Genomic DNA, 24,839 nt, shown 5'->3' with positions numbered 1-24,839 from the left:
TTAGCTGATTGTACAGTTTAAAAGCAGCAGCTGCAGGAGGCTGAGTGCGGTGGTGACGACAGATGCCCTCTACCCCACAGCCGGAGACCGTCTCTGTAATCAGCCAGTGAAGGCTGAACTCAGGTCGTACAGAGGGGCTTTGCAGGACTTCCTCTGGTCTCAGACTTCGTTCCTGCTTCTGTGGGGGTTAGGGGAACTGGGCAGCCTGGCAGGTTGAGCGGCCCCACAACTAGGCTTTTTCCTGCGCGCCGCGTGGTAGGCCACGGCGGAGTTTGTGCGTGCTTCTATGCGTGTTCTACTGCCCTCTACAGGAACGTCGGTGAGCACAGCGCATTGGCTCTGTGCATGCGTTGTGCGGTCACTTTGCGTGTGACTCTTGTGCGCACGTTTTATTTCATTGGCAGTGCACCCAAATTTTGATGCACAGTTTGCATTTGCTTTTTGATGGCGCTTACTCTGAGCGCGCCTAATTTTTGTGCGCATAAAATAGTACGCTTGAATTTTTTCAGCGCAAGCTGGCACATTCTCAGTTGGCTGTGCAACTCGGGCGCCAGTGACCAAGAAACCTAAGCACCTTCTCTCAGCTTGGCATGTCCTCTAACATGTGTCAGCACTGTTTAGAGGCTCAGGGAGAATTGTCTTTCTCTGATTTACTGAGCCTGGATCTTCCCAGCCTGATGAGGATTTGTCTGGAGGTACGCCGGTTCTTGGCGCTTCCTTGATTGGTTCCTCTGCAGCTCAATGGGCCCCGCTCAGTTCCTCTTGGATTTGGCTTGGATCCTGCTGCCTTTTCTTGGATGGAGTTTTTTTTTCAAAGCTTGCAATCCTTTCTGTGGGTGCAGTCCTCAGCATCGCCTGATCCGGTCAGGTTGGATCCTCAGCTGGTGGACCCTCCCTCTTCCAGTCCTTGGTTTAAGCGCCAAGGCATGCCTGGGTTCATTGCGGGAATTCCAGACGGGAACCTGGATGGCTCTGATGATGAGGCAGTTCCTGATTCCCTGGAAGATGGGGAAATTCTTCCGGGACTGGAACCATATCGAATCATGTTATGGTTCTTTCATAGATATGAACTGCCACCCCTGATTTTCCTGACCTTGAGGAAAATCAGGGGTGGCATCTGCATCAGAGGTGGAATCTGCACCAGGTCTTTGGCTCAGACCTGATGCAGATTCCAGGTCTGAGCCAAAGAAGAATCCCATTTTGGTTTCTTTGGGTAAAGTCTCTTGCCTTTCCCTGTTATAGATGCCATTCAAGAATTGATTGATATTGAATAGGGTGCTCCGGAGGCAAAATTCAAAGGGGGTAGGACATCGGAGGGACTGTACCCTCTGGATCCAGCAGAGAGAGAGAGAGAACATTTGCTTTTTCCAGAAATGGATGCGCTGGTTTGTGCCATCTCTAAGCGGATGTGGAGGGAGGCATAGCCTTGAAGGCGGTGCATGATAGAAGGATTGAGGCTATCCTTAAGCAAGCATTTGAAGCAGTGGCATTGACCTTGCAGATAGCTTCCTGTTATGCCCTAGTGTTAAATCAGATCTGCTTCTCTCTCAGGACGTTGATGATTCTGGAGTGAATTCCAGAATAGTTATGGAACCTGCTGCCGCCTTTTTAGCAGATGCAGGCTATGATTTGGCCCGTGCCTCAGCTAGAGGAATGGCTTCAGTGATAGCGGCCAGGCGTCAACCATGGCTGCGAAATTGGTCTGCTTACGCAACCTCTGAAGCTAATCTCATGAAAATGCCTTTTAAAGGATCGCTGTTCTCTGGGAAAGAGTTGGAGAAATGGTCAGTAAGCGGGGCAAATCTCCAGTTCCTCAGTTGACGGAGGATAATAAGCAGTTGCAGAGCCCCAGACAGCCCAAGTGGGGAACGGGCTCGGATCCTCCCAAGCCTCGCAATGAAGGTTTGCCGACCCGCCTTCAGGAACTGGGGGGGGGGGGGGCTTCTCTTTTATCAGAGGTGGGTCGAGATCATATCAGGTGGGTCCTGGAGGTGATACGAGAAGGATATGTGCTGGAATTTCATAGTATTCCTCAGGACGTGTTCATAGTGTCTCCTTGCCACTCCCTGCAGAAGAAGCAGGCAGTAGAATCTACACTACTAAGGCTCCTCAGGCTCAGGGCTGTGGTTCCAGTGCCTACTTCTCAAGAAAGTATGGGACAATATTCCATTTATATTGTTGTGCCCAAGAAGGAGGGCTCCTTTCGTCCCACCCTGGATCTGAAGGGAGATGACCATCATTTGCGACTGACTCATTTTTGCATGGAACCCTTGCACTCAGTGATAATGGCTATGCAATTGGGGGAAATTTCTGACCTCCTTGGATCTCTCCGAGGTCTACCTTCATATTCCCATCCATTTGGACCACCAATGTTTTCTGCATTTTGTGGTGGGGCACCATTATCAGTTTTGGGCTCTGCTTTTTGGCCTAGCCACTGCTCCCAGAACTTTTTCCAAAGTTACACTTAGTAGCAGCAGTACTGAAAAGGATTGGAATCCTGGTATACCTGTATTTGGATGACTGGCTGATTCGAGCCAAGTCTCTGAAAGAGAGCTGCCTGGTGACCCGCAAGGTAATCTTGTTGCAGGAGCTTGGTTGGGTGGTCAACCTGGCCAAAGAGCAGTCTTCAGCTATCTCAGTTGCTGGAGTATCTGGGTGTTCGACACGAGGCAGGGCGAAGTTTTCCTGCCAGGAGTTTAGATTCAGAAGTTGATCTCAAAGAACACTAACTGCCTGACTGTGTGGTCCTATCTACAGGTACTTGGTGTAATGGTGGCGACCATGGAAGTGGTGCTGTAGACGGAGGTGCATATGCTCCCTTTTCAGTGCTTCCTGCTGTCTCAGGACTAATCTGTTTGGCTCCACTTGCTGATGGAAATCTGCTCTCACCTCTGGTGGTGGTTGCAGGACGATCATCTGAGAAAAGGTGTTTCCTTGACCTCGCCGGACTGGTTGGTTCTCATGACAGATGCAAGTCCCCAGGGTTGGGGAGCTCGCTGTCAGGAGTTAACGGCACAAGGACGCTGGAATGCCGAAGAACCCCTCTGGAGCAATCACCTGGAACCATGGACGGTCCGGTTGGCATGCTTGCAATTAAGCCACAGACTGCAGGATCAGTCAGTCTGAGTGATGTCGGACAATGTACCAATGGAGCTTACATCAACCAGAAGGGAGGAACCTTCTCCAAGTGTCGCAGGACATAGTCCAACATGGAATGGGCTGTAGGACATCTCCAGGTGATCTTGGCCTCTCACATTGCAAGAAAAGAAACAAACAAGAGCAAACTTTCTCAGCAGGGAAAGTCTGGACCCAGGAGAATGGTTATTGGACGAGGTGTTTCAGCTGATGGTGGATCGCTGGGGCCTTCCGTTCCCAGATCTGCTGGTGACTTCTTGCAATGCAAAGGTTCCTTGATTCTTCAGTCGCAGGAGAGATCCATAGTCCCTGGGTATAGATGCTCTTGTACAGGTCTGGCCAAAGACAAGTTGCTTTCTGCCTTCCCCCGTGCCTCTTGTTGGGAAGAATAGTTCGTAAGATCGAAGGCCACAGAGGGAAGGTGCTCCTGGTGGCACCGGATTGGCCCAGATGACTGTGGTATGCAGATCTGCGAAGACGCCTGGTGGAGACCCGTAACACTAGAATTTGTTACAGCACGAAGGTTCGGCTCAGTTTTGTCTTACGGTTGGCCCTTGAGAAGGCTCGCTTGTTGAAGAGTGGATATTCTTATATAGTGATTGCTACTTTGCTCTGCGCTCCACTTTCCTAGCCTATGTGCGGGTTTGGAGAGTGTTTGAGGCTTGGTGTGAGGATTGAGGTGTTCTTCCCACGCATTCTGGAATTTTTCAGGATGGGTTAAATAAAGGCTTGGCCCTTAATTCCTTGAAGGTATGGGTTGCGGCTCTTGCTAGAGTCTTAACTTGGTGTTGGATTTCTTGACTGGCCCTATGTTTCGACTGCTGCGTAGCCTTTCCTTGGGGGTTTTGACTTGAAACAGTGCTCCTGGTGGTGATATGTTCTGCGAGTTGATTTCTAAGCTGCAGTTCTTGTCTTGCCAGGTGTGTTTCCTTCGGGTAACTCAAGGGGTGTTACAGCTGCATTCGGTTCTCTCGTTTTTACCTAGGGTGGTCTCGGATTTTCACTTAAATCAGTCAATTTCCTTGCTGTCCTTGGCTGAGGTGAAGGGTGTGGAGGAATTTTGTCTCTTGCATCCCTTAGATGTCATGAGAAATGTTGTGCAGTATCTGGTGGATTCTGAACCTTTCCGAAAGATGGATCGGCTGTTTGTCCTTCATGGTGGAAGGAAGGCGAACCAGCCTTGCAGGCTACAATTGCTCGCCGGATTAAGGAGGTAATCATGGCCTCGTATGTGGAGGCTGAAAAGCCGTTGCTCACTCTGGTGAAGGCTTGTTCCACTAGGGCTCAGGCAGTGTCCCGGGCGGAGGTTAGTTTTTTGGCTCCCGTCGACATTTGCCGAGTTGCGACATGGTCCTCCTTGCACACTTTTTTCGGGGTTTATTGTCTGGATGTGCTGGCCCGGGAGGACACAATCTTTGCACGTGCGGTGTTGACTGGACAGTGGGCATCCTCCCACCCTATTTGGGAATAGCTTTGGTACATCCCACTGGTCCTGAATCCATCTGTCTGCACGCTAGGAAAGAAGAAATTACTACTGATAATTTCATTTTCCTTAGTGTAAACAGATGGACTCAGCTTCCTGCCCTTGGCTGCCAAATGATGATGTCAGTGGTCCTCCTGTGGGGCCACGTGTTCCAGGGGATTACTGGTAAGTATTCATCCAGTCTCTAGATTGGGGTACATTCATTCATTGCTTGAGTTCAGTGTTTCTTGTTTGTTAAGTACAGTAATAGTTGACTGTTTTTAATCAAGATTTTTGCTAGTCTGTCCACAGTTGCTTTTGAAGAGAGAGTACTGGCAGGCTGATGTCACTGCAGGACTATATAATACTGTGACAGCTTGCTTTGTCTCCATCTGCTGGCAGGGGAGCATATAACCCTCTGCTCCTGAGTTCATTTATCTACACTAAGGAAAATGAAATGATCAGGTGAGTAGTAATTTTTCCATTTGCATGTCATTTCCATGTGAGGGCACTAAGCAGTACTCCCGTTTGGAAACTTGTGATTTCTGTATGCAAAATTCCTTGCTGTATTGGTTGTGGAGGAGTAGCCTAGTGCAGAGGGCAGGAAACCAGGCTTAAAGTCCCACTCTTGCTCCTTGTGATCTTGGGCAAGTCACTTTACCCTCCACTGCCTCAAGTACAAACTTAGATTGTAAGCCCTGAATATAATCAGCTTTGAAGTGCTGAAAAAAGTGCAAAAAGCGGAATATAAAATATATAAATATATATATATAAAATAAATAAAAATTGCGCATTGAAATGCGTGTGAACACTTTCCTACGCTGAATGCACTTTTCTGCATCAGAATGATGTGATAATACTTGCTATTGTATAGTCACATTATAATATGGATGTATTGTTAATGTACTACTATGAGAAAAATGATCTCTCTCTCTCCCTCTCTCATATCAGGCACTGTATTAGTCGCCCACAGTATAAAACTTCCTGTGGCATCTCTTCATTAGTTTCCTGCTGGAACTTCTTGTACAGCACCCTGGGAGCAGGAGGGTGAGTTTCATGCGGTTATAGTAAAGTTACGTTTGGTTTCATGTAGTTTATTTGCTATGTGAGATGGATGGCAAAACTCATTTGGAAGTTTTCAGTTGTGTTTAAAATATATGTTCATACCTACAATGCATGGATGGAGCACTGATCTGCGTCCATGCAATCATGTTATAATAATAATGAGTAATCTCTCTTATAATTGAGCTGTGACCGACGTGCCGCGAATGCGCAGAAGAGAGCAGTCGGGCCTGCCAGGAATCAAAATGGCGCCGGTGGCCCTTTGCCCTTACCATGTCACAGTGGCTACCGGTGCCATTGGTCGGCCTCTGTCACATGGTAGGAGCAATGGACGGCCGGCGCCATCTTAGAAAATGGCGCAGGCCATCCATTGCTCCTTCCATGTGACAGGGGCCGACCAAAGGCACCGGTAGCCACTGTGACATGGTAAGGGCAAAGCGCCACCGGCGTCATTTGGATTAGTGGCAGCCGACGGCCTGAGAGGGAGAGATCGCTCCCGGAACCCCGCTGGACCACCAGGACTTTTAGTAAGTCTTGGGGGGGGGGGGGGATTGGGATGGTGAGGGGGGTTGTAATTAAGTAAATTTGGAGTGGGTTTTTTTTTGTTCGGTTTTTTTTCGGGCCGTTTACAAAAACAGACAGACATGACTTAATGGGACACAGCCAGCATGGATTTACCCAAGGGAAGTCTTGCCTCACAAATTTGCTACATTGTTTTGAAGGGGTTAATAAACATGTGGATAAAGGTGAACCGGTTCATGTGGTGCATTTGGATTTTCAGAAGGCGTTTGACAAAGTCCCTCATGAGAGGCTTCTAAGAAAACTAAAAAGTCATGGGATAGGAGGCGATGTCCTTTCGTGGATTACAAACTGGTTAAAGACAGGAAACAGAGTAGGATTAAATGGTCAATTTTCTCAGTGGAAAAGGGTAAACAGTGGAGTGCCTCAGGGATCTGTACTTGGACTGGGGCTTTTCAATATATTCATAAATGATCTGGAAAGGAATACGACGAGTGAGGTGATCAAATTTGCAGATGACACAAAATTTTTCAGAGTAGTTAAATCACAAGCGGATTGTGATGAATTAAGGACCTTGTGAGACTGGACGTTTGGGTGTTGAAATAGATTAAATTTAATGTGGACAAGTGCAAGATGATGCATATAGGGAAACCCTTGCTGTAGTTACACGATGTTAGGGTCCACATTAGGAGCTGCCACCCAGGAAAGAGATCTAGGCGTCATAGTGGATAATACATTGCGTTGTGGCCAACAAAGTAAACAGAATGTTAGGAATTATTAGAAAGGGAATGGTGAATAAAACGGAAAATGTCATAATGCCTCTGTATCGCTCCATGGTGAGACCGCACCTTGAATACTGTGTACAATTCTGGTCGCCGCATCTCAAAAAAGATATAGTTGCGATGGAGAAGGTACAGAGAAGGGCGACCAAAATGATAAAGGGGATGGAACAGCTTCCCTATGAGGAAAGGCTGAAGAGGTTAGGACTTTTCAGCTTGGAGAAGAGACTGCTGAGGGGGGATATGATAGAGGTGTTTAAAATCATGAAAGGACTTGAATGGATAAATGTGAATTGGTTATTTACTCTTTCAGATAATAGAAGGACTAGGAGGCACTCCATGAAGTTAGCAAATAGAATTTTCTCAGACATGTTTAAATTTGCTTTCTCACTCAATGCACAATTAATCTTACATGAATAGTGGGGAAAAGGAATTGCACAATAAACCATGAAATAGACAGTTTGTAAGAGCTCAATAAAAGATTATCATGATTTACATATAAAGCTCTTTTTAAATGCTTTCTTTTTAATACAGAGTACCTACAATCCATAAAGTGTTTGAAATAATTCACCAGCCTGATGTTTAAGTTATAATTGCTGTAATCTCAAAAACTGTCCAATAGGTAGGTTTTCCTTCAGTGTTCTAGGATAACTAGAGAAGTACAGCAATGTTTTTTTTTTATCTGTGGGCTTGCGAAATATAGATGTAAAAAAAAAGTAATACATTTCTGACGGTAACTGAATGAAAACTGCAAGTTACTATCTACTGTATTAATGCAATCAAAAAGGAGTTTAAGATTCTCCAAAGAACCTGACCATACCAAAATATTATGATCAATGAATCTTTTTCACACCACTGTGTACTGCCGGTGTGTGACGGTGTATAAATGTACCTACAAACCTGCGATGGAGGGAGCCATCCAGGACCCCATAGTTATGCCTTTTAATTTAACTCAGTGAGAATTATGGTTGATTTATCAAACAGTTTTTTTAGTCCCAAAGAAATCTCTCCTTCACTCAAAACGGTTCTCGATTATATCGAAAGCTGCTGGTGGAGGAATATAAAGATATATATCAGTAGTGTCTAAGCACCATTCCAGTTCAACTTTCTCTTGTTGCAATAAAGAAATAAAATGCGCAAAATCTTTTATTCAAGATGAAATATTGACCTCAGAAGTTTGTAAAAAAAAAAAAAGAAAAAAAAATCTATCAATATACTTAGATGGGGCTTAAAAAATAGACCCAATGCCTGGAGAAGCAGTGAGAGATTTATGTATTTTGGGTACAATAAAAGAAGTAGGCACTGTGGGATTATGCTCAAAGATATCCAATAACTTCTCCTTAATGACTGGCATCTTTTGCTAATTGAAGAACACTCTTTATTGATTTCTGGTGTGGGATCCATATACTGAGCATCTTCTAATTGAGGGTGGGCTTCAGTTATGTACAATTCCTTTTCCATTATTACCACACCACTCCCTTTTTCTGCCAGACTGATCACAATATTTGCATCATCTTTTAGAGAGTATATAGCTTGATTTTCAGTACAACACAAAAAGAGGGAAAAATATTTGTTCCAAAATAGTTACGTCCCTAAGAATTAAACTCTCAGACACTGAAATGAATGGATCCTGAGGATCAGGGGCATCCATTTTGAAGGTTTAACAAACCAAGAATTGTAACCCTAATATTCAGAATTAGAAAAATATTTAGCAATTTGAAGTTGCCTGAAAAATTTAAAGAAATCAAATTGAACATTAAAAAGTCATGATGACATGCAGGAATGAAAGAGAAACCTTTATTTAGAACATTCAGTTCAGCATGGGACACAATTCTAGTCGACAAATTGAATACTGCCGACTTGTCTATTGATGATACAGATTGCGATCGGTTCTGAACCGTTGATTGAGATGCTACATCCGATAACGATTCCCCTTGGGATGTTGGTTGCGAGACTGTAAAAAATGAGATGATTCTCCTTCACTGTCTGAAGGCATCTGGTTCAGAGGATCGCTAAAAAACATTTTTCTTCATCAAATAGATGAAGACAGTGTTTCATCATCTGAAGAACCCTCAGATGATGATGAAGTGGTGTTTCTTTGGAATCTTGTGTGTTTATATTCATCCATGGATATATAAACCCATGATCATAGTCTATCTCGTCACAATGACACTTCTGCATTTTTACTCTTTTCACCTCCGCTTTAAATGTCTCATTGTTTTTGAAACAACCTGTTTTTCATCTAAATCATCTTTAGGAACTGCTTGTAATGAGTTTCAATTATCCCTCATTGTATATGAGGTAATATAGGATGTATCCTTAAAAGTATTAATTAATAAGAACATTGAATAAAAGAGATTTTATTATGGTAGTCTCCCATGAAAAAGAAAGTATAGGAATTATAATATATAACAATATTGCAGGGCGTGTGGGGCCTCATATTTAATATTAGGTACCCATTTCTGATACCTTCAATTTGTTTGTTCACCTATTAGTTCTGTATATACCAGCCAGTGTCACGTTCTTGTTAAATATGTGTCTAGTGAACTGACGTGCTGCGGTGTTTTTCTTAAAATTTGTAAATCTCTTGATTATTAATGTTGATTTTTTAAAATATTTCTTCTGCAGATTTCCACCAATTACTCAAGAAGAAGCTTTGCACATTTTGGGCTTTCAAGCACCTTTTGAAGAGATCCGGTTTGGCCCCTTTACTGGAAACACAACATTAATGAGGCACTGTATATGCACTTAACCCTTAAAATCTGCTGTCTTTGAAATGCCATTTTAAGTCAAATGTCCGCCTAAGGCCCAAGTTTGATCTGGTTGAAGCTGGGAATTCCTCTAATGTAGCATTTTATAGCCCTGTAGGAGAAAAGGAAAGTAAAAAAAACTTAACTTGCCCCTAAATCCTTGTGATTCAGCGTTTTATTAAAAGCCATCCGGGAAGAGACAGCCCCTTTTGTCACTACTATTGTGTGACTTGTTCCCTTAAAGAGGGCGTCCTACCAAGCTCTTTAAAGCGTGCCTTGGTCTGCTCGTGGCTGAAAAAGCTATCCCCAAACTCAAATGCCCTTGCAAATTTTCGTCCAGTATCACCCCTTCCATTTGAATAAATTGGTTGCCTATCCTGATGAAGCCAAACTGCTGTTGATTTCAGGAAGCATTTTAGCACTCGGACATTGCTGTTATCAAGCACAGAGATACTATTAGACGAGGCTTTGATAGCGGTGGAAGGTATATATTGACGTCACTTGACATTTCAGCAGCCTTCAATACTCTGAACCACCAGACTTTCTGACCTTATTCTTTCATGGTTTAAAACGTATTTTACTGATCGCACACAGCAGATTAGGGTTGCCTCTAAGACTTTGACTTGGTACCCGATTTCCACAGGGTCCCTTGGGGTTCCACCCTATCTGCTGTGGTGTTCAACATCAATCTTGCGCCCTCGTGTAAACATCTCGCTGGGTTAGGGGTAAACTAGAGAATTTATGCCGACGATATTTAGTTTTTCACCCCAGTGTTGTCATCTTAGGCAGCTGTTGTTTGCTTCCATATGCCTGTCCGCTATCAAACACTGGCCGCATCACAACAGCTTGACAACACTAAGCTTATGATATTGAGCCAATTTCCAGTTGCTGGCATACAACCTGACTTTGCTTTTGAAGGCTGTCAGACATCAAATAAAAAATCTGGGGGTGATCATTGATCATACTCTATGTGCCTTCAGCTTAAAATGATAGGGTCATTTGCCTTTTATAAAGTAAGTATGCTTTGTCGCTTGAAATCTTTTAAAATTTGAAGATTTCCAGCATATACTTCTGATTTTTCCTGCTCTTGATTACTACACCTATTTGTATTGTGGTTTACAGTTATCTTAGATCCCTGCAGATTGGCTAGCTTCCCTGATTTCTCTTAGTTTTTCATCATCTGTCTGACCATTTTGTCCAGGTGGATGGTAGTATACTCCTATCACTATACTCTTACCCAACACACATGGGATTTCTACACACATAAATTCTACTGAGCATTTAGTCTCTTGTATGATCTTTATCCTGTTGGACTCTGTGCCCTCCTGGACATAAAGGGGTAGATTTTAAAAGGTGCGTGCGGGCGTAGATTTGTTCGCGCAACCCGTGCACGCATGTTATAAAATCCAGGGTTGGCGCACACAAGGGGGTGCACGATTGTGCAACTTGCGCACGCCAAGCCACGCAGCCTTCCTCCGAGGCTGATCCGAGCGGCCTCGGAGGGAACTTTCCTTCCGCCCCCGCCCCCCAGCCCTATCTAAAACCCCCTCCTAACCTAATAGTTGTATTTTGCATATACAACTATTTCATTTTTTACCAGAAGTTGGAAACATATGCTTCCCAATTATGCAATTTATTGCACTCGTATTTTATATTATGTTATTTGATTGTTTTGTTCTCCTTTATAAGCTTTGTCCTATATAGCATGTATCTTCAATTCCTTCATTCCTTCCATAGTTTTTACCTGTGTTGTTTTTTGCTACTGTTATTTGCTAACTAGTTTAATCGTTCATTTGTAAAGCACTATTGCTAGACCTTATGTTAATTGTAAACCAATGTGATGTGTCTAAAGGAATGTCAGTATATAAAAGCTACAATTAAAAAAAAACAAAAAAAAAAACCTTTATTGCAGAGGCAGGCGTAACTTGCGCGTGCCGGCTCTCCAGCCCCCGGCACAGGCTGCTGTGCTGGAGGACTCGGGACCGCCCCCCGGACCCACCCCTTCCCGCCTCTTTTTCGAAGTCCATACACGCGTCCCGGGACTTGCGCGCGCTGCCGAGCCTATGCAAGATAGGCTCGGCGCGCGCAGGGGCAGCTTTTCGGGGGTTACGCGCGTATGTTACACGCGCGTATGTTACACACGCAACCCTTTGAAAATCCCCACCAAGTTGATCTTCCCTATCATTGCGATATCATTTGTACCCTGATATAGCACTGTCCCATTGGTTATCCTCCTTCCACCAGGTCTCTGAAATGCCAATTATTATCTCATCATTCACTGCTATACACTCTTAACCCTCCCATCTTACTGTTAGGATCTGTTAAGGAAACTTGACTAGGGATGTGCAATGGAAGAAGACATTCGTTAGTAGGAGTAGAGGTGCCACTCGTGCTATTGAGTCCTCCATGTTTGTGCTGAGGTCTGTATTGCACACTTTACCGTCACCATCCGTGAAGGAAAAAAGAGAGCTCTTAATGGATGCACCTAAAGAAGTAAAAAATGCTGTACTGTAGAGATTTATTGCCTAAGCTCATCACCCACTATATATATATTTTTTTTTTTTACCAGCAATTTGAGAGAATTACACGTCCATTTGTCGTAGATAATGAAATTCATTTTATTAGGGAGAAGGTTTATTTCCAGGAGTTACCATAATAACTTTAGCAATCAGATGAGGCATTTCTTACTAGAAGACATGACAACAGAAAACTTAGCAGATATTAGAAAATTAGCAAGATGATACCATGCCACCTTAGCCTGGCCTTGGGTCTGAGAAGTGCTAAAGAGAAGACTGTCTAACCCGCTGATCAGAGTTGGGGCTTGACATTTGGTAATTTGCAGTTAGGGACTACCGATACCTTGACTGGGGCAGAGATCCAGCCCAGAAACTCAGGCACAGCCAAGAGATCAGGTTTAATTGTATAGAAGTAGCCGGAAAGACCAGTTCTGTGCAGGTCTGTATTGCACAGGGATGTCCAGCAGTGGAGTGGCTACCGAATCAGGAAGATGAAGACAGACCCCCCAAGCTGCTGCGTTGAATAGCCGAACGTGCAAAGAAAGTCGTGTCCTAGGAGTTTTGACAGGAGAGGAAGAGAGAGTAGGATGTCTCAAGGTGGCCTAACCGGTTCAGCAACAGGGAAGTGTCTCTGCAAGGTTTGTAAAATCCACAACGTGAAGACCCTAAGAAGAAAGTAGAACAAACTTTATCTGAAGTGCGGAGCATGAGGCAATAATAGCAGTAACAGCACAGAGATTAAGAAGTCCCAGGTCAAATTAATAGTTGCCAGTGCACTGGTAAAAATAGAAATATGATATTGGCTAGGGACCCCCTGAGCAAATAGCTTCCAGTGCTTTAAAAGTGAAGAGAAAAAATAAACATTACCACAAGGTACAGCCTGCAGAGATGAAGAAGGAGCAAAAAGTGACCGGGCTCAAATTATTTGCAATGGACACAGAAAATCACTCAGATATGTGTATTTCTACCCTAGCCAGACTACTTTCTAAATAAACAAAAGGCCAGATATATTTATTTATTTATTTATTTAAAATTTTTATATACCGGCATTCATGTTGCAAACACATCATGCCGGTTTACATATAACAGGGGTGTACAGTAAACAATTCAATAACCTATTTGTGTAGAAGGAAGCAGTTACAAATAACAAGGTAATAGAACTGGGAGGAGAGAAGAAAAGAAAGAGAATAACATTAGGTATAGGTATTTACATTAGTAATAACATTTTTACATGTGGAAGTGGTAGAATCTGGCTGAATAGAATTAATCGGTTTAATAGAATTAATAGAATTAATCGGTTTAATAGAATTAATAGAATTAATCGGTTAATCATTTCCTATCCATTTTATAAGTATGTCAGGTATATTAAATTCACTGCCAGTTTAACATAAATCAGTAAATTATCGCATCTATTTAAAAAAAAATAAAAATAATAAAATCTCAACACTATTTACCGAAACAAGATGATAAAACCCACAAATCCCAGAATGCTAATCAATAGATGTGACATCACGCATTCCACATGGAAGAAAAAAATCACTTTCTAAACAACAAAAATAAATGTATACAGCTACTTAAAAATTAGCACATCTCTTACAGATAAAAGTAGTTGCCAGTATATTCCTATTTAATCTAGTGAAAACAAAGCTGAATAGCTAGTTGGACAAATGCCAGAATACAGCAGACAATTTTTATATTTGCTTATACTAAGAATACTAAATCAACTAGACTCCAACAGCATTAGATTGAGAAAAGGAAACTTTAACCCCATTAAATAGGTAAAATACATATATATAAAGACTCCTTTTCTTAGCGTTCAGACAGGTGAATCCAGAACCAGTGGGTTATGCACCTCTACCAGCAGATGAGGACAGAGCAAAGCCGACATCACGGTATATATACCCCTACAGTGACATCAGCCTGCCAGTATTCTCCGACTCCAGCAGATGGTGGACGTGCATCTCTCTATTGGGAATTGCTTTTAAGTTTTAGAAGGAGAAAAGAGAGAAATTTAATTAGTCTCGCTCTCCTGTGGTGATACCTTATGGTCCCTCCTTCAGTCGAGAATTCTTGAGGTGATATCCTTGGATTCCGCCCTCAGATGAATGCCTTGTTCCAGTTGCTTGGTTTTCAGCCGGTTTAGACTTAACTATTAAAAAAAAAAAAAAAAAGGCAGGCAGCAGATGCAGGAAGCAGAGTATGGTGATGAAGGTATATGCCCTCTCCCCCTGGAGCCGGAGAACGATTCTGTGCTCAGCCGGCACGCATGGTGCTACAGGTAAGCATCGGAGAACAACTAGACCGGCTGCTGGTCTTCCTGATAGGGACCCAGATGGAACGGACGATAAGGCAGATACTTCCTGGAGGATGGAGAAATTCCTCTGGGATTGGAGCCATATAGAGCTGTGTTGCAGTTCTTTCATGGCTCCGATTTCCCAGACATTGAAGATGCTGGGAATACCCAGAGTTGAATCCATGTCTGAGCTAAAGAAAGATCCCATTTTGATTTCTTTGTGTAAAGCTTCGTGTTTTTTTCCTATTATGGAGGCCATTTAAGAATTAATTGATCTTGAGTTGGGTGCCCGGAAGCTAATTTCAAAGGGGGTCGAGCCTTGGAAGGACTATGCTCCCTGGACCCAGTTGCGCAAAAGCAATTGTGCTTTCTGAAAGTGGATGCGCTTGTGTGAGCTGTCACCAAGCAGATTACTATTCCTATAGAAGGGGGAGTGGCCTTGAAGGATGCCCAGGATAGGAGAATTGAGGCTATCCTTCAGCAGGCCTTTGAAGCAATAGCAATGAATTTGCAGATAGATTCTTGTTGTTCCCTGGTAGCTCGCTCTTGTTTGCTTTTCTCTCAGGAGGTTGATGAATCTGGTGTGAATTAGAGGGCAGTGATGGAACTAGCAGTCGCCTTCTTGGCAGATGCAGGTTGCGATTTAGTCCACACTTCAGCCAGAGGGGGTGACTTTGGTAACAGCGGCCAGGCATCAGTCTTGGCTGAGAAATTGGTTGGCCAATGCAACCTCCAAGTCTAACCTTACAAAGCTGCCCTTTTAAAGGCTCTCTTGTTTGGGAACGAGCTGGAAAAAATGGCCAATAAGTGGGGTGAGTCCACGGTTCCTCGATTGTCAGAGGATAAGAAACAGATGCCACACTCCTTCAGCATGAGAAGTCATACTAAGGGATCCAAACGTTTTCGACCATACGTTTTCGGCCTTTCAGAGGACTCCGCATTTGCTGGTCGCAATCCTTTAGTCCCAGGCATCCCAGATGGGATGCAGGCTCAGGTAGTGTTTGTGTGGGAGTTACAGCTTCCATTTGCGGCGAAAGACTAACATGCATGGACCAGGAAAAGGACCTTGGGGTCATCGTGTCGGGTGATCTGAAGGCAGCAAAGCAATGTGAAAAGGTGGTAGCTAAAGCCATAAAGATGCTGGACTGAACAGAGAGAGGAATAAGTAGCAGGAAAAGGGAGGTGATAATGACCTTGTATAGGTCCTTGGTGAGGCCTCACTTGGAGTACTGTGTTCAGTTCTGGAGACCGTGTCTCAAGAAAGATAAATTCAGGCTGGAAACGCTCCAGAGGAAGTGAACCAAAGTGGTTTCATAAGACCTATGAAGAGAAGAGGTACAGGGGGAGATAGGATACAGACCTTCAGATACCTGACAGGAATTAACGATGCACAAACTTCAAACCTTTTTCTGTTGGAAAGTAAATGGTAGAACTAGGGGTCATGATATGAAACTCCAGGGTGGACGACTCGGAGCCAATATCAGGAAATATTTCTTCACAAGGAGGGCGGTGGATGCCTGGAATGCCCTCTCAGAAGAGGTTGCGAAGATGAGAACAGGAAATGAATTCAGAAGGGCATTGGTCAAACACTGCGGATCCCTAAAGGCTTCATATTGAAAAAGGAAAAGGTGGTGTAACATTTCTGCATGAGGGTAACCTGTATGGAGTGGCAGTTACTACCATTAACAGAACTCATGGGAGTATCCTTCATGGAGTGGCAGTTACTACCATAAGGAAATTGCTGGGCAGACCTGGACCACTTGGTCTTTATCTGCAGTCATTACTATGTTATGTTAGTTTTAATTATTACTTGATATGAAGTGGTTATAGCAAGCAAATATTTCCCTTCATCTATATGAGACGTGTTTTTTTTTTTCTTCCACTGGTTCCCAAGAAAAAAAGCTTGAAAACCGTTGGACTACGGCACCAAGAGACTTCATTCTCCACTATCTATTTTTTCCTGGTATTTTTTAACTCTCACCCAGCTCCTGTTTAACCTAGATATCTCAGCGGCCATCTTAGACCAGGAGCCACCAAGAAGCTGTGGACGGTGCCTTCGCAGCATCCCCAGTTGAGCTTAAGTGCGAAAGCCTGACTTGGCTTTTCTAAGAGAATCTAGTCTCATTTTACCTCTTCCCATAAGCAACAGAGCAAACCGTTCTTCAATATCCCAGTAGAAAGTCATTTTTAGGCTATAATCCTGGGAATCTTGAAACATTGATATGGTGCTACTTGACCATCAAGGGACACTTTTTTTTTTTTTTTTTTTTTTCATCTAGAAATCTTTCAGGATCGGCCCACACTTCCGAGTTCTAAGCAAGTATGCCCACAAATAATACTTTCAATGCTTTCATGTTGGTGCAAGTTTTGATTTTAAAACGCAGATTTCCTCGGCAGAGGTTGTTTATTGCAAAGTAAAGCGTACAGAAAGACTAAAGTCCTTTTTTTATCTCCACAGATGGTTTAGACAAATCAATGATCATTTCCATGTGAAAGGATGTTCATATGTTCTGTACAAACCCCACGGGAAGAACAAAACAGCAGGAGAGACTGGTAAGGAGCAAGCCTCACACATGCTAGAAAATTAGTATCTGTCAAATACTAGTGTTTGAAACCCAACGTCCATAATGTGCTGCTTCCTAGAAATGTTCACTGCAGTTCATGAAGGGTTCAGATTCTAATCCCTGCTGCTTATTTATAGCTGTTGGGGCACTGGCAAAGTTAACACAAGGATTAAAGGATGAGTCGATGGCGTACATTTATCACTGCCAGAATCACTACTTCTGTCCAATTGGGTATGAAGCCACTCCTCTGAAAGCCTGCAAAGCGTACAGGTAAGCAGGCAGCAAGTAACTCTGACGTCCACATATCGCTGGTGAAAGGTAAGCAGGCATTATAGTCCCAGATGCCACTGTTCATTGCCAACAAAGTACAAAGCCAGAAATATATTTGAGAATAAAGATGATGGTTCGCAGAAAACAATGCCAAATGCTAAGAAAACCTTGAATTGTTGGCCAGACACATATACTGCCATGTGAAGGGTTCCTTATTTCGATTCCCATATCAGGTCTTCTACACCACAAGTCATGGTCATTCAAAAAAGACCACACCGGATGGCCAGATTTAGAGCCTTTGATACAGGCTTCTGGAAGGAGCCCTGACCTTAGGCCTCGTACTGTAATGACCAGACTAGGAATGGGAGAGAGTGTGATCTATAAAAATAGAGGAAAAATCCCCTGGCTCCATAGCACCGGGACCCCTACACTGGTTCTGATAGAGCTTGAAAAGAAAAGGTGAAAGGAAGAGCTGCTGGGTCAAGCCTCTCCCCAGCCGAGAATTATTTAAAACCAGTCACAAACTTGTTTATTATTGCCATGGAACTGGAAAGCTTGCTACTGCAGTGCTGTTTTATGTTTTCACAGAGGTCATCTCTTGCAACAAGAAGTGGAATATTGGATCTTAATAGGAGAACCAAGTAGAAAGCACCCTACAATTCACTGTAAAAAGTACGTTGGCATGCGTTATTTTTAATGACCATTGTAGTGTAACCAGAGTCTCCAGGGAGGTACCTATTGTTGTTTAAACTAGAGGAGGAGGATGGCAAATGGAAGCTGTAACGCCCACACAAACAAGCAAAGATTTATGGGTAAAATCACAAAAATGGGAAACTCACTAGTCTGGTCTTGCGCAATAGGGAAGGCGAGGGGGAGCAGATTTGAAGCTATTCAGACAAGCCAAGAAGAAATAAATGAAAGGCCATGAGCACAAATGTTCATAATCCCAGCAATAAAATTACTGAGCTTCAAACTCGTATGGTGGAGGAGAACCAGGACGTGGTTGCCAACACAGAGATGTGGCTGAATGAGTTTCGTGAATGGGGTACTGCCACAATCTGTTTATAAAGGATAGAGTTGGCAGAAAAGGGGATGGAGTTGCTTTTTATGCTTTAACAGTATTAAAATGACTGAAATTCAGGGAGCTTGGGGGAAAAGGGAGGCACAGGGGGGCTCTACTGGAAAGGGGTGATGGCACTTCCATTTATATCGATCTACAGACCTCCGATTCAAAGGGAGAACCTGGACAGAGATCTGGCGGAAGACATTGAAAAGGTGGGCAAGACACAGGGAACTGGTGTTGGTAGAGGATTTCAACCTGCCAGGTGTCAGTTGGCGTAGCCATTGGCAGACTCGGGAGTGTAGAGGTTCTAGATTCAAGAGGCTTATCTCAAACCAATTGTAATAGAGCCCACAAAGGAAGGGGCAATTCTGCACGTAGTGCTTCCAGTTGGAGACAGTATTTCTAATGTCTGGGTAGGTTCCCATCTTAGCACCGGTGACCATCACGCAGTGTGGTGCAATGTGGTTACCACCAAGGCAGAGAGGAATCATCAAAGCTACTAGTCGTCTGTTTCAAAAACACTGACGGTGGTATAGTGGGGAAGCACCTAAATGAGGCTCCAGCAGAGTGCGAGGGCTAAACTAAAAGGAACTATAGCAAGGGTGACAGATATTCATGCCAGGAAAGTTAATACAAGTAAGGGCCAAAAGATTAACATTGAAAAAGTACAGAAGGATCATAAAAAGAACAGCACAGGAAATAATATCTGGCTAAGATGAAAGAAGCAAGGAAAAGAAGTCAGGATAGCCAAAGCAGGAACGGAAGAAACGGTGACACAACTTTCGTCAGGTAAATCAGTTAAAGAAGGAAGCTCGAGGTGGTATAATAAGATGGAGAGAAGATGAGCAGCAATGTGTAGAGGAGAAAGCAAAAATGCTCAATCAATACTTACATTTCCACTGAAGAAGGGTTGGAGGAGGACTGAGGGTACGATTGAGAGCGAGGCAGATCCACCATTGATGGAGGAGAGTGTCTGTGTGAAAGTGGACAAAAGCATGGGGCCGGATGGGATGCATCCTAGCATACTAAGGGAGTTAACGATGTCTTGGCGGGGTCACTGAAGGAGCTGTTTAGTAGATGTTTGGAGTTCGGCAGGATCCCACAGGACTGGCAAAGGGCAGATGTGGTGACTTTTCATAACAGGATATGCTTCCAACGTAGTAGCCTAGTGATGGCAGACACTCGGCAGATGGGCAGGGCTCGGACCACGGTAGGAGGCTACCACGATGAGGTACCGGGGGGGGGGGGGGGTGCAGAATGGAAAGGGTTGGGGGAGGTCCGCACACGACATGTTAGGTGGTGCGGGAAAGGGAGGGGGACTACATGGCAATGCCTCCCAGCCCAAATATAATGCAGCACTTTGGGGAGGGGCTGGAAAGTTTGACCCCGTAGGGTGGAAGGGAGGCGGGGGCCACATGATAGGTTTGGTTATTTTTTTACCAAAATGCTATTTAACCAGCTATATTAAAAGGCCTAGTGAGTGTGTGGTTTTTATATTAGAAAACCCTTGGACTGGCATCCTTCAGGAGAGCCCGATCATTTATTTTTATGCAACATTCTCCTTTATCATTGATTTTTGGTGTGTTTTTGCTGGTCTCCACACTCCTGTTTGGTAAATACTTGAATATCTGCAAGCTATTAATGCCCAGGAAGCTAAACATTTGCAGTGGAAAAGGAACCTGTAGCACTATGGGTTGCGATCTGAAGCTCCAAGGAGGGTAGATTCAGAAACCATGTCAGGAGGTATTTTTTCAGCCTGCAATGATAACAAGGGCAGTGACACACTTCAAAAAAAACCCAAAACCACATGGGCTAAGCACAGTGTGGCGAGAATGGTAATGAAAGACTTGGAAGCATTCACTGAGCGAAGGCTGCATTGTGCTTTCTGGAAGGCATAGGAGAACTGTACAGAGCAGCAGCTGCATCCCTTAAGGGGACACAGAGGAAGCTGAGGTTGGGTTCCATGTGGAAATTTGATTTGCTTTGGGTAGATGAGCATAAAATTGTTGCTGAGCAGATTAGATGGGCCTTTTTGGACTATTTTTTTTTTTCTGCTGTCATTTACTACGGCACTGTGGGGTGACTTTTCAAACAGTTCCTCATGTAAAAATGAGCACAAACACGCATAAGTAGCCTGTACTTGTGCAGTCGGTATTTTATAAGTCTCAAGCTTGGAGGTTTCCTGACTTCTCTGAGCATTTAGTGGCATGGTGCCCTTGTCTGGCACAGGTTGCGTTGTCAGCGCCTCTGCTTTTCTTTATCCATCAATTTAGCTCTTCGAGCTGCATGGGCTCCTCCGCAGTGGGTGCCCTTGTGGGTTCCTTGGTGGGAAGCTCCTGGGGGATGCTGGAATCTGGGAGCCAACCTCAGCTGCCATTGAGAGGAGTCCCTCTCCCGAGCTTGCTTCTGGAACTGGATATACACCTTGATGCAGGGTGGTACATCTCTTCAGCGAGCTCATCCTTAATGAGATCATTAGGGCGTTGCCAAAATATGGCCACTTGATTCTCCTCATTCCAACGCAAAAGTTCCGAACTGGATGGCGCATTTACCAACATTTTTGCCTACTTTCTTCAGGCGAAGTAGCTCCACAGCCGTGGAGGAGGAACAGCATCCGTGCTCTTCGAATGTGTGATGAAACTGCATCAGAACCTCTTCTAGGTTTCCCCATAAGGAGATCATTTCTTTCCCAGAGGGGTGACACCCAGGCCAAGGCTGAACCAGCTAGCAGGCTCTGGATGAAGATTACTTTAATCAGAGGGGAAGTTCCTCACTTATAGCTCGAAGTGCATGAGGCATTGGTTAATGAAGCCTCAGCAGGTCCTTGGATCTCCATCATACCTAGGTAGCAGAGCCAAGTGGTGCACGGACTGTGGAATTGGTGGAGGCAGTAGGAGAGGAGCGGCTACCAGTAGTTGCACCTGTAAGCCATCCATGCAGACGGCCAGTCCCTGAAGCAGGCCTGCTATTTGGTTCAGTTCTTCCTGTTTTTGCTAGACCCAGGAATAGCTTGAGCCAAAGAACTCATGCCCTCAGCAATCTGTTACGGAGTGAGAGTCCTGTGGCTGTGACATTAATGTCTTTCTCAGATACAGTAATTGTTCTAGCATACCCAAATTTATCTGCTGTATTTGTGCTTCTAACAGCAGCTCTGAAGGTGGTTTGTCAACAACCATTCTTAGATGGGCTACAAGTATGGCCTGAGGATTTGAACAATCATCTGATCCAAGCTCAGAAAAGATATATGGCTGCAGTTCATTCTTTGCTGTCTTTATTGCCTTAGCCGACAAATGACTCTCTCTCTCTCTCTCTCTCTCTCTCTCTCACACTGGAATCTGATTCTGTTGTATCGGCAATTGATAATGCCTAAACGGGGCTGTGAAGGAAGACCAAATCTCTGTATGCCGTTGTTTAAGGGCATGCGGTCGTAAAGCCATATTTAACAGCTGTCTTCCAATTCAACCCAAAGTAACCACTTCAGAGACTGCAAAATCATTACTTCTGTAACCTTAGGACCAAATGAATCTGTAGAACCATTTACAATCAGATTTCCAGCAATTTAATGAACCCTGGAAAACGTTTAGTTCTGTCGTTTTTACAATCCAACTAATCTTGCTCGGAAATATACAATTATAAGTGTTCTCCAATCTGGAACCTCCAAGATAAGAAAGATAGTAGCAGTACTAATATCGAGTAATCATATTTTTGGAACCTCCAGTGTATAATGCACACAATTTATGAATTTATTAATTACTCCAACTATGATCGATAAGAGTTCATTTTAATCAGAACCGGGACTCATTCAGTTTATCAGAGGTTTTATTGAGAGAATTTAAATATAATTGATTGATATAATGACTGCTTAGGTGACTCAGAAAGTTATGGGCCGTTACGGTTTCTAAATTAGCCCTATAGTTTATTGACCAGAAGCTTGACACAGATTTAATTCAAAGCCATCGCAAGTATCTGTCTATGTAAACTAAACATAACTTCAGAGCTCTTAGTTAAGAATTAAAAGTTTGGTTAACAGCAGTTAAAGGAAGGCACCAGCCTCGTCAGGTCTGGTCACTTGGGGAGAACCTTTGGAGGGCGGGGCCCTTTTGTTCATTCGTTTCACTTTATTGCAGTCCATCTGCATAATGCATACACAGTCATCGCATATGGATGAGGGCCAAGCACAGCTTTCTGGCAGATTCACACTTAAAAAAAAAATAATTTTTTTTTAATAAAAGTGTAGAGTGCATGTCAGCACAGAGACCTGCATAGTCTCAAAATGCCCATAGAGCTACGTGTCCTCAGATCATTATCTCTTTGTTTCAGCAGAACTAACAGCAGACAAACCTGCACCCAGGTCTGACAACCTATGCATTTGTCCTGCTTTGCTGTCCATCTTTCATTTCCTTTGGTTCAAAGAAAATGAGTTATTTTAGCATTTACTCAGAAAAGCTAGCAGCAGCAACAGTGGTCTCTCAGCCAGCTCCAGAGAATCTGGCCCAACCAGCAGCAGCAGCAGCAGTAGTTGCATCTATCAGCTTCAAAGAATCCATCTCCAGATTCCAGGCCAGGCTTTGCTCTAGGTTTTGTAATAGAATAATCTGCTTCTGTTCGGGCCCTTGTCGACATTCCAGAAACGATACCTGTTCTCATTGGCTGCATTTCCAGTCTCCCTCAAAGGCATATTCACTGTGCAACCTTCAAGCCAGCCTGCAGATGTTCATACAAGCCAGCCAGCTGATTCCAGTCTGGCTCCAGAGGAGCCCCTGTCGGGCTTTGCTCCCCTGCCGGCTCCACTCCCAGATTCTGCTCCAGTCTGACCCACACTCCAGTCCTGTCAGACTCTGTTCCACGTTTGGAGTCAACCCGCCCTTGGTCCAGATGCCCTGAACCCCATCCTTAACTGAGGTCCAGGGGAGAGGTGCTCGCTAGGGGCATCTGGACTCAGCCCTTTCTGTTTTGGGAAATGATACCTGGGTGCAGTGCTGTCGTCATCCTGCCAGCCGAGGCTCTCAGTGGGCCATGTAACCTGCTGCCTTGCTCCCAAGCCCTATGGCTTGCAAGATCTGCTTGCGGCCATGATCCCAGTGCTGACTCAGCACTTCCGCTGGATATAAATCTGCCTCCCTATAAGTATCTTGGCTCAGCCTGGAGTTCTCTTACTCTGTGCTGTGGTTCATGCTCTGATTCCTGGTCTTGCATTGCCTTGTTCTATGTATTTGGCCTAAGTATTGTGGCCTTCTCTTCTATGTGCTTGTCCTGTCCTCTTTGATGGTTCATATTTTGTGGCCTTCTGGTTTTGCACTTGTCTTGCCTGTGACCTTTTGGTATCTGTTCTTTGCCTCTGCTAGTCTCTTCTGTCTTGTTTAGTGGGCACTCTTTTGTTCTTGTCTTGTTTTAGTCGGTGCTTTTTATTTACCTGGGTGCTCTTTAAGTCTTGCTGGCCACCAGAACCTGAAAGCTCACCCGGAGGGGAGGTTCCACGCACAGGCAGGAGATTCCTGGTGTTAGGCCAGTCCTGTTTGTGTTCAAGCTGCTTGTTCCTGAGTTCGGCCTGTTCCAGTGCTGGGGTTTAGCGAAAACCAGCTATTGCCGGGACAGCCAGCGTGCAGCAGTGTTTGCGTACTGGTCCAGCGTGGTGTTTGGTTGGGGTTTTTTTTGTAATATTTCCTCCTTTCTTAATCTTCTCTCTGTGTAACTGAGCACTGCATCACCCTCTTGTGACTAAGAGAATAGAATTCAACTCTCTCTCTCTCTCTAGAGCTTTTCTTAGTGATCTGGTGCCTCCTTTCCCAAAACTCCCAGCCATTGCTGGCTGAGAAATAGAGATGTGAATGGGGGAATCGAATGTGTAGCGATGCACAAGGAGCAGAAGAAGGGCAGGCCATGGGAGCATCGCTGGCAGAGAACACGCAGGCAGCAGCAGCACGAGGGCAGTAAACATGCTACAATTACTGTTCCTGCTCTCTTTCCTCCTGCTGTGTGCTTTGCTTTACTACTGGTGGCTTCCATGGGGAGAGGGAGGAAGGGCTGCTTCTCTTACTGTGTTTGCACTGGTGCCAGGGTGGTAGGAGAAGAGTCAAAGGGATTAAGATGGGGAAGAGAGAGAGGAAATGCGGGCAGGGGGAGATGGGAGTGTGGGAAAGGGCCAGAGAAGTGGGGGAGATAGGACTGGATTGTCTCGTTAACCATCTCCTCAACACGGTGCCACTAGCCTGCCGTTCAGTGCCAATGTTGTGAAACAGCTCCCTCCTGCTACGAGCTTGCAGTTCCTATCGTAGAGAAAACAGTTACTGGACAATTGGGCCATCTGAGAAAGGGAAATTGAACTTTTCATGTATACCACTTTAGAGAGACTTATCCAAATTCATAAGTACATTGTGATTATCCATATCCGCTCACATTAGAATCTTGCATGTTAACTACCTCAGC

General features: G+C 44.3%; 2 protein-coding genes across 7 annotated transcripts in view; one reads left to right on the top strand and one right to left on the bottom strand.

Moving 5' to 3' along the window:
* BIVM (basic, immunoglobulin-like variable motif containing) overlaps nucleotides 1-24,839 on the top strand; it is a 53,091-nt gene that overhangs the window by 21,642 nt on the left and 6,610 nt on the right. For all 5 annotated transcript variants that reach the window (XM_029604531.1, XM_029604530.1, XM_029604529.1 and 2 more), the window contains 5 exons: nucleotides 5,549-5,644; nucleotides 9,586-9,690; nucleotides 16,975-17,069; nucleotides 17,218-17,350; nucleotides 17,939-18,022. In XM_029604531.1, the coding sequence (XP_029460391.1) occupies nucleotides 5,549-5,644; nucleotides 9,586-9,690; nucleotides 16,975-17,069; nucleotides 17,218-17,350; nucleotides 17,939-18,022 (513 nt within the window). The remainder of the gene's footprint in view (nucleotides 1-5,548; nucleotides 5,645-9,585; nucleotides 9,691-16,974; nucleotides 17,070-17,217; nucleotides 17,351-17,938; nucleotides 18,023-24,839) is intronic.
* Nucleotides 12,314-24,839, bottom strand: part of LOC115092987 (homocysteine S-methyltransferase 1-like) — a 51,490-nt gene continuing 38,964 nt past the window's right edge. For both annotated transcript variants that reach the window (XM_029604536.1, XM_029604532.1), the window contains one exon: nucleotides 12,314-12,888. In XM_029604536.1, coding sequence (XP_029460396.1) covers nucleotides 12,816-12,888 — 73 coding nt within the window. In that variant the 3' untranslated portion in view covers nucleotides 12,314-12,815. The remainder of the gene's footprint in view (nucleotides 12,889-24,839) is intronic.

Source organism: Rhinatrema bivittatum, chromosome 5, assembly GCF_901001135.1.
Source record: "Rhinatrema bivittatum chromosome 5, aRhiBiv1.1, whole genome shotgun sequence".
In the NCBI taxonomy this organism is placed as follows: Eukaryota; Metazoa; Chordata; class Amphibia; order Gymnophiona; family Rhinatrematidae; genus Rhinatrema; species Rhinatrema bivittatum.
This window is presented reverse-complemented; position numbering and strand designations above follow the sequence as displayed.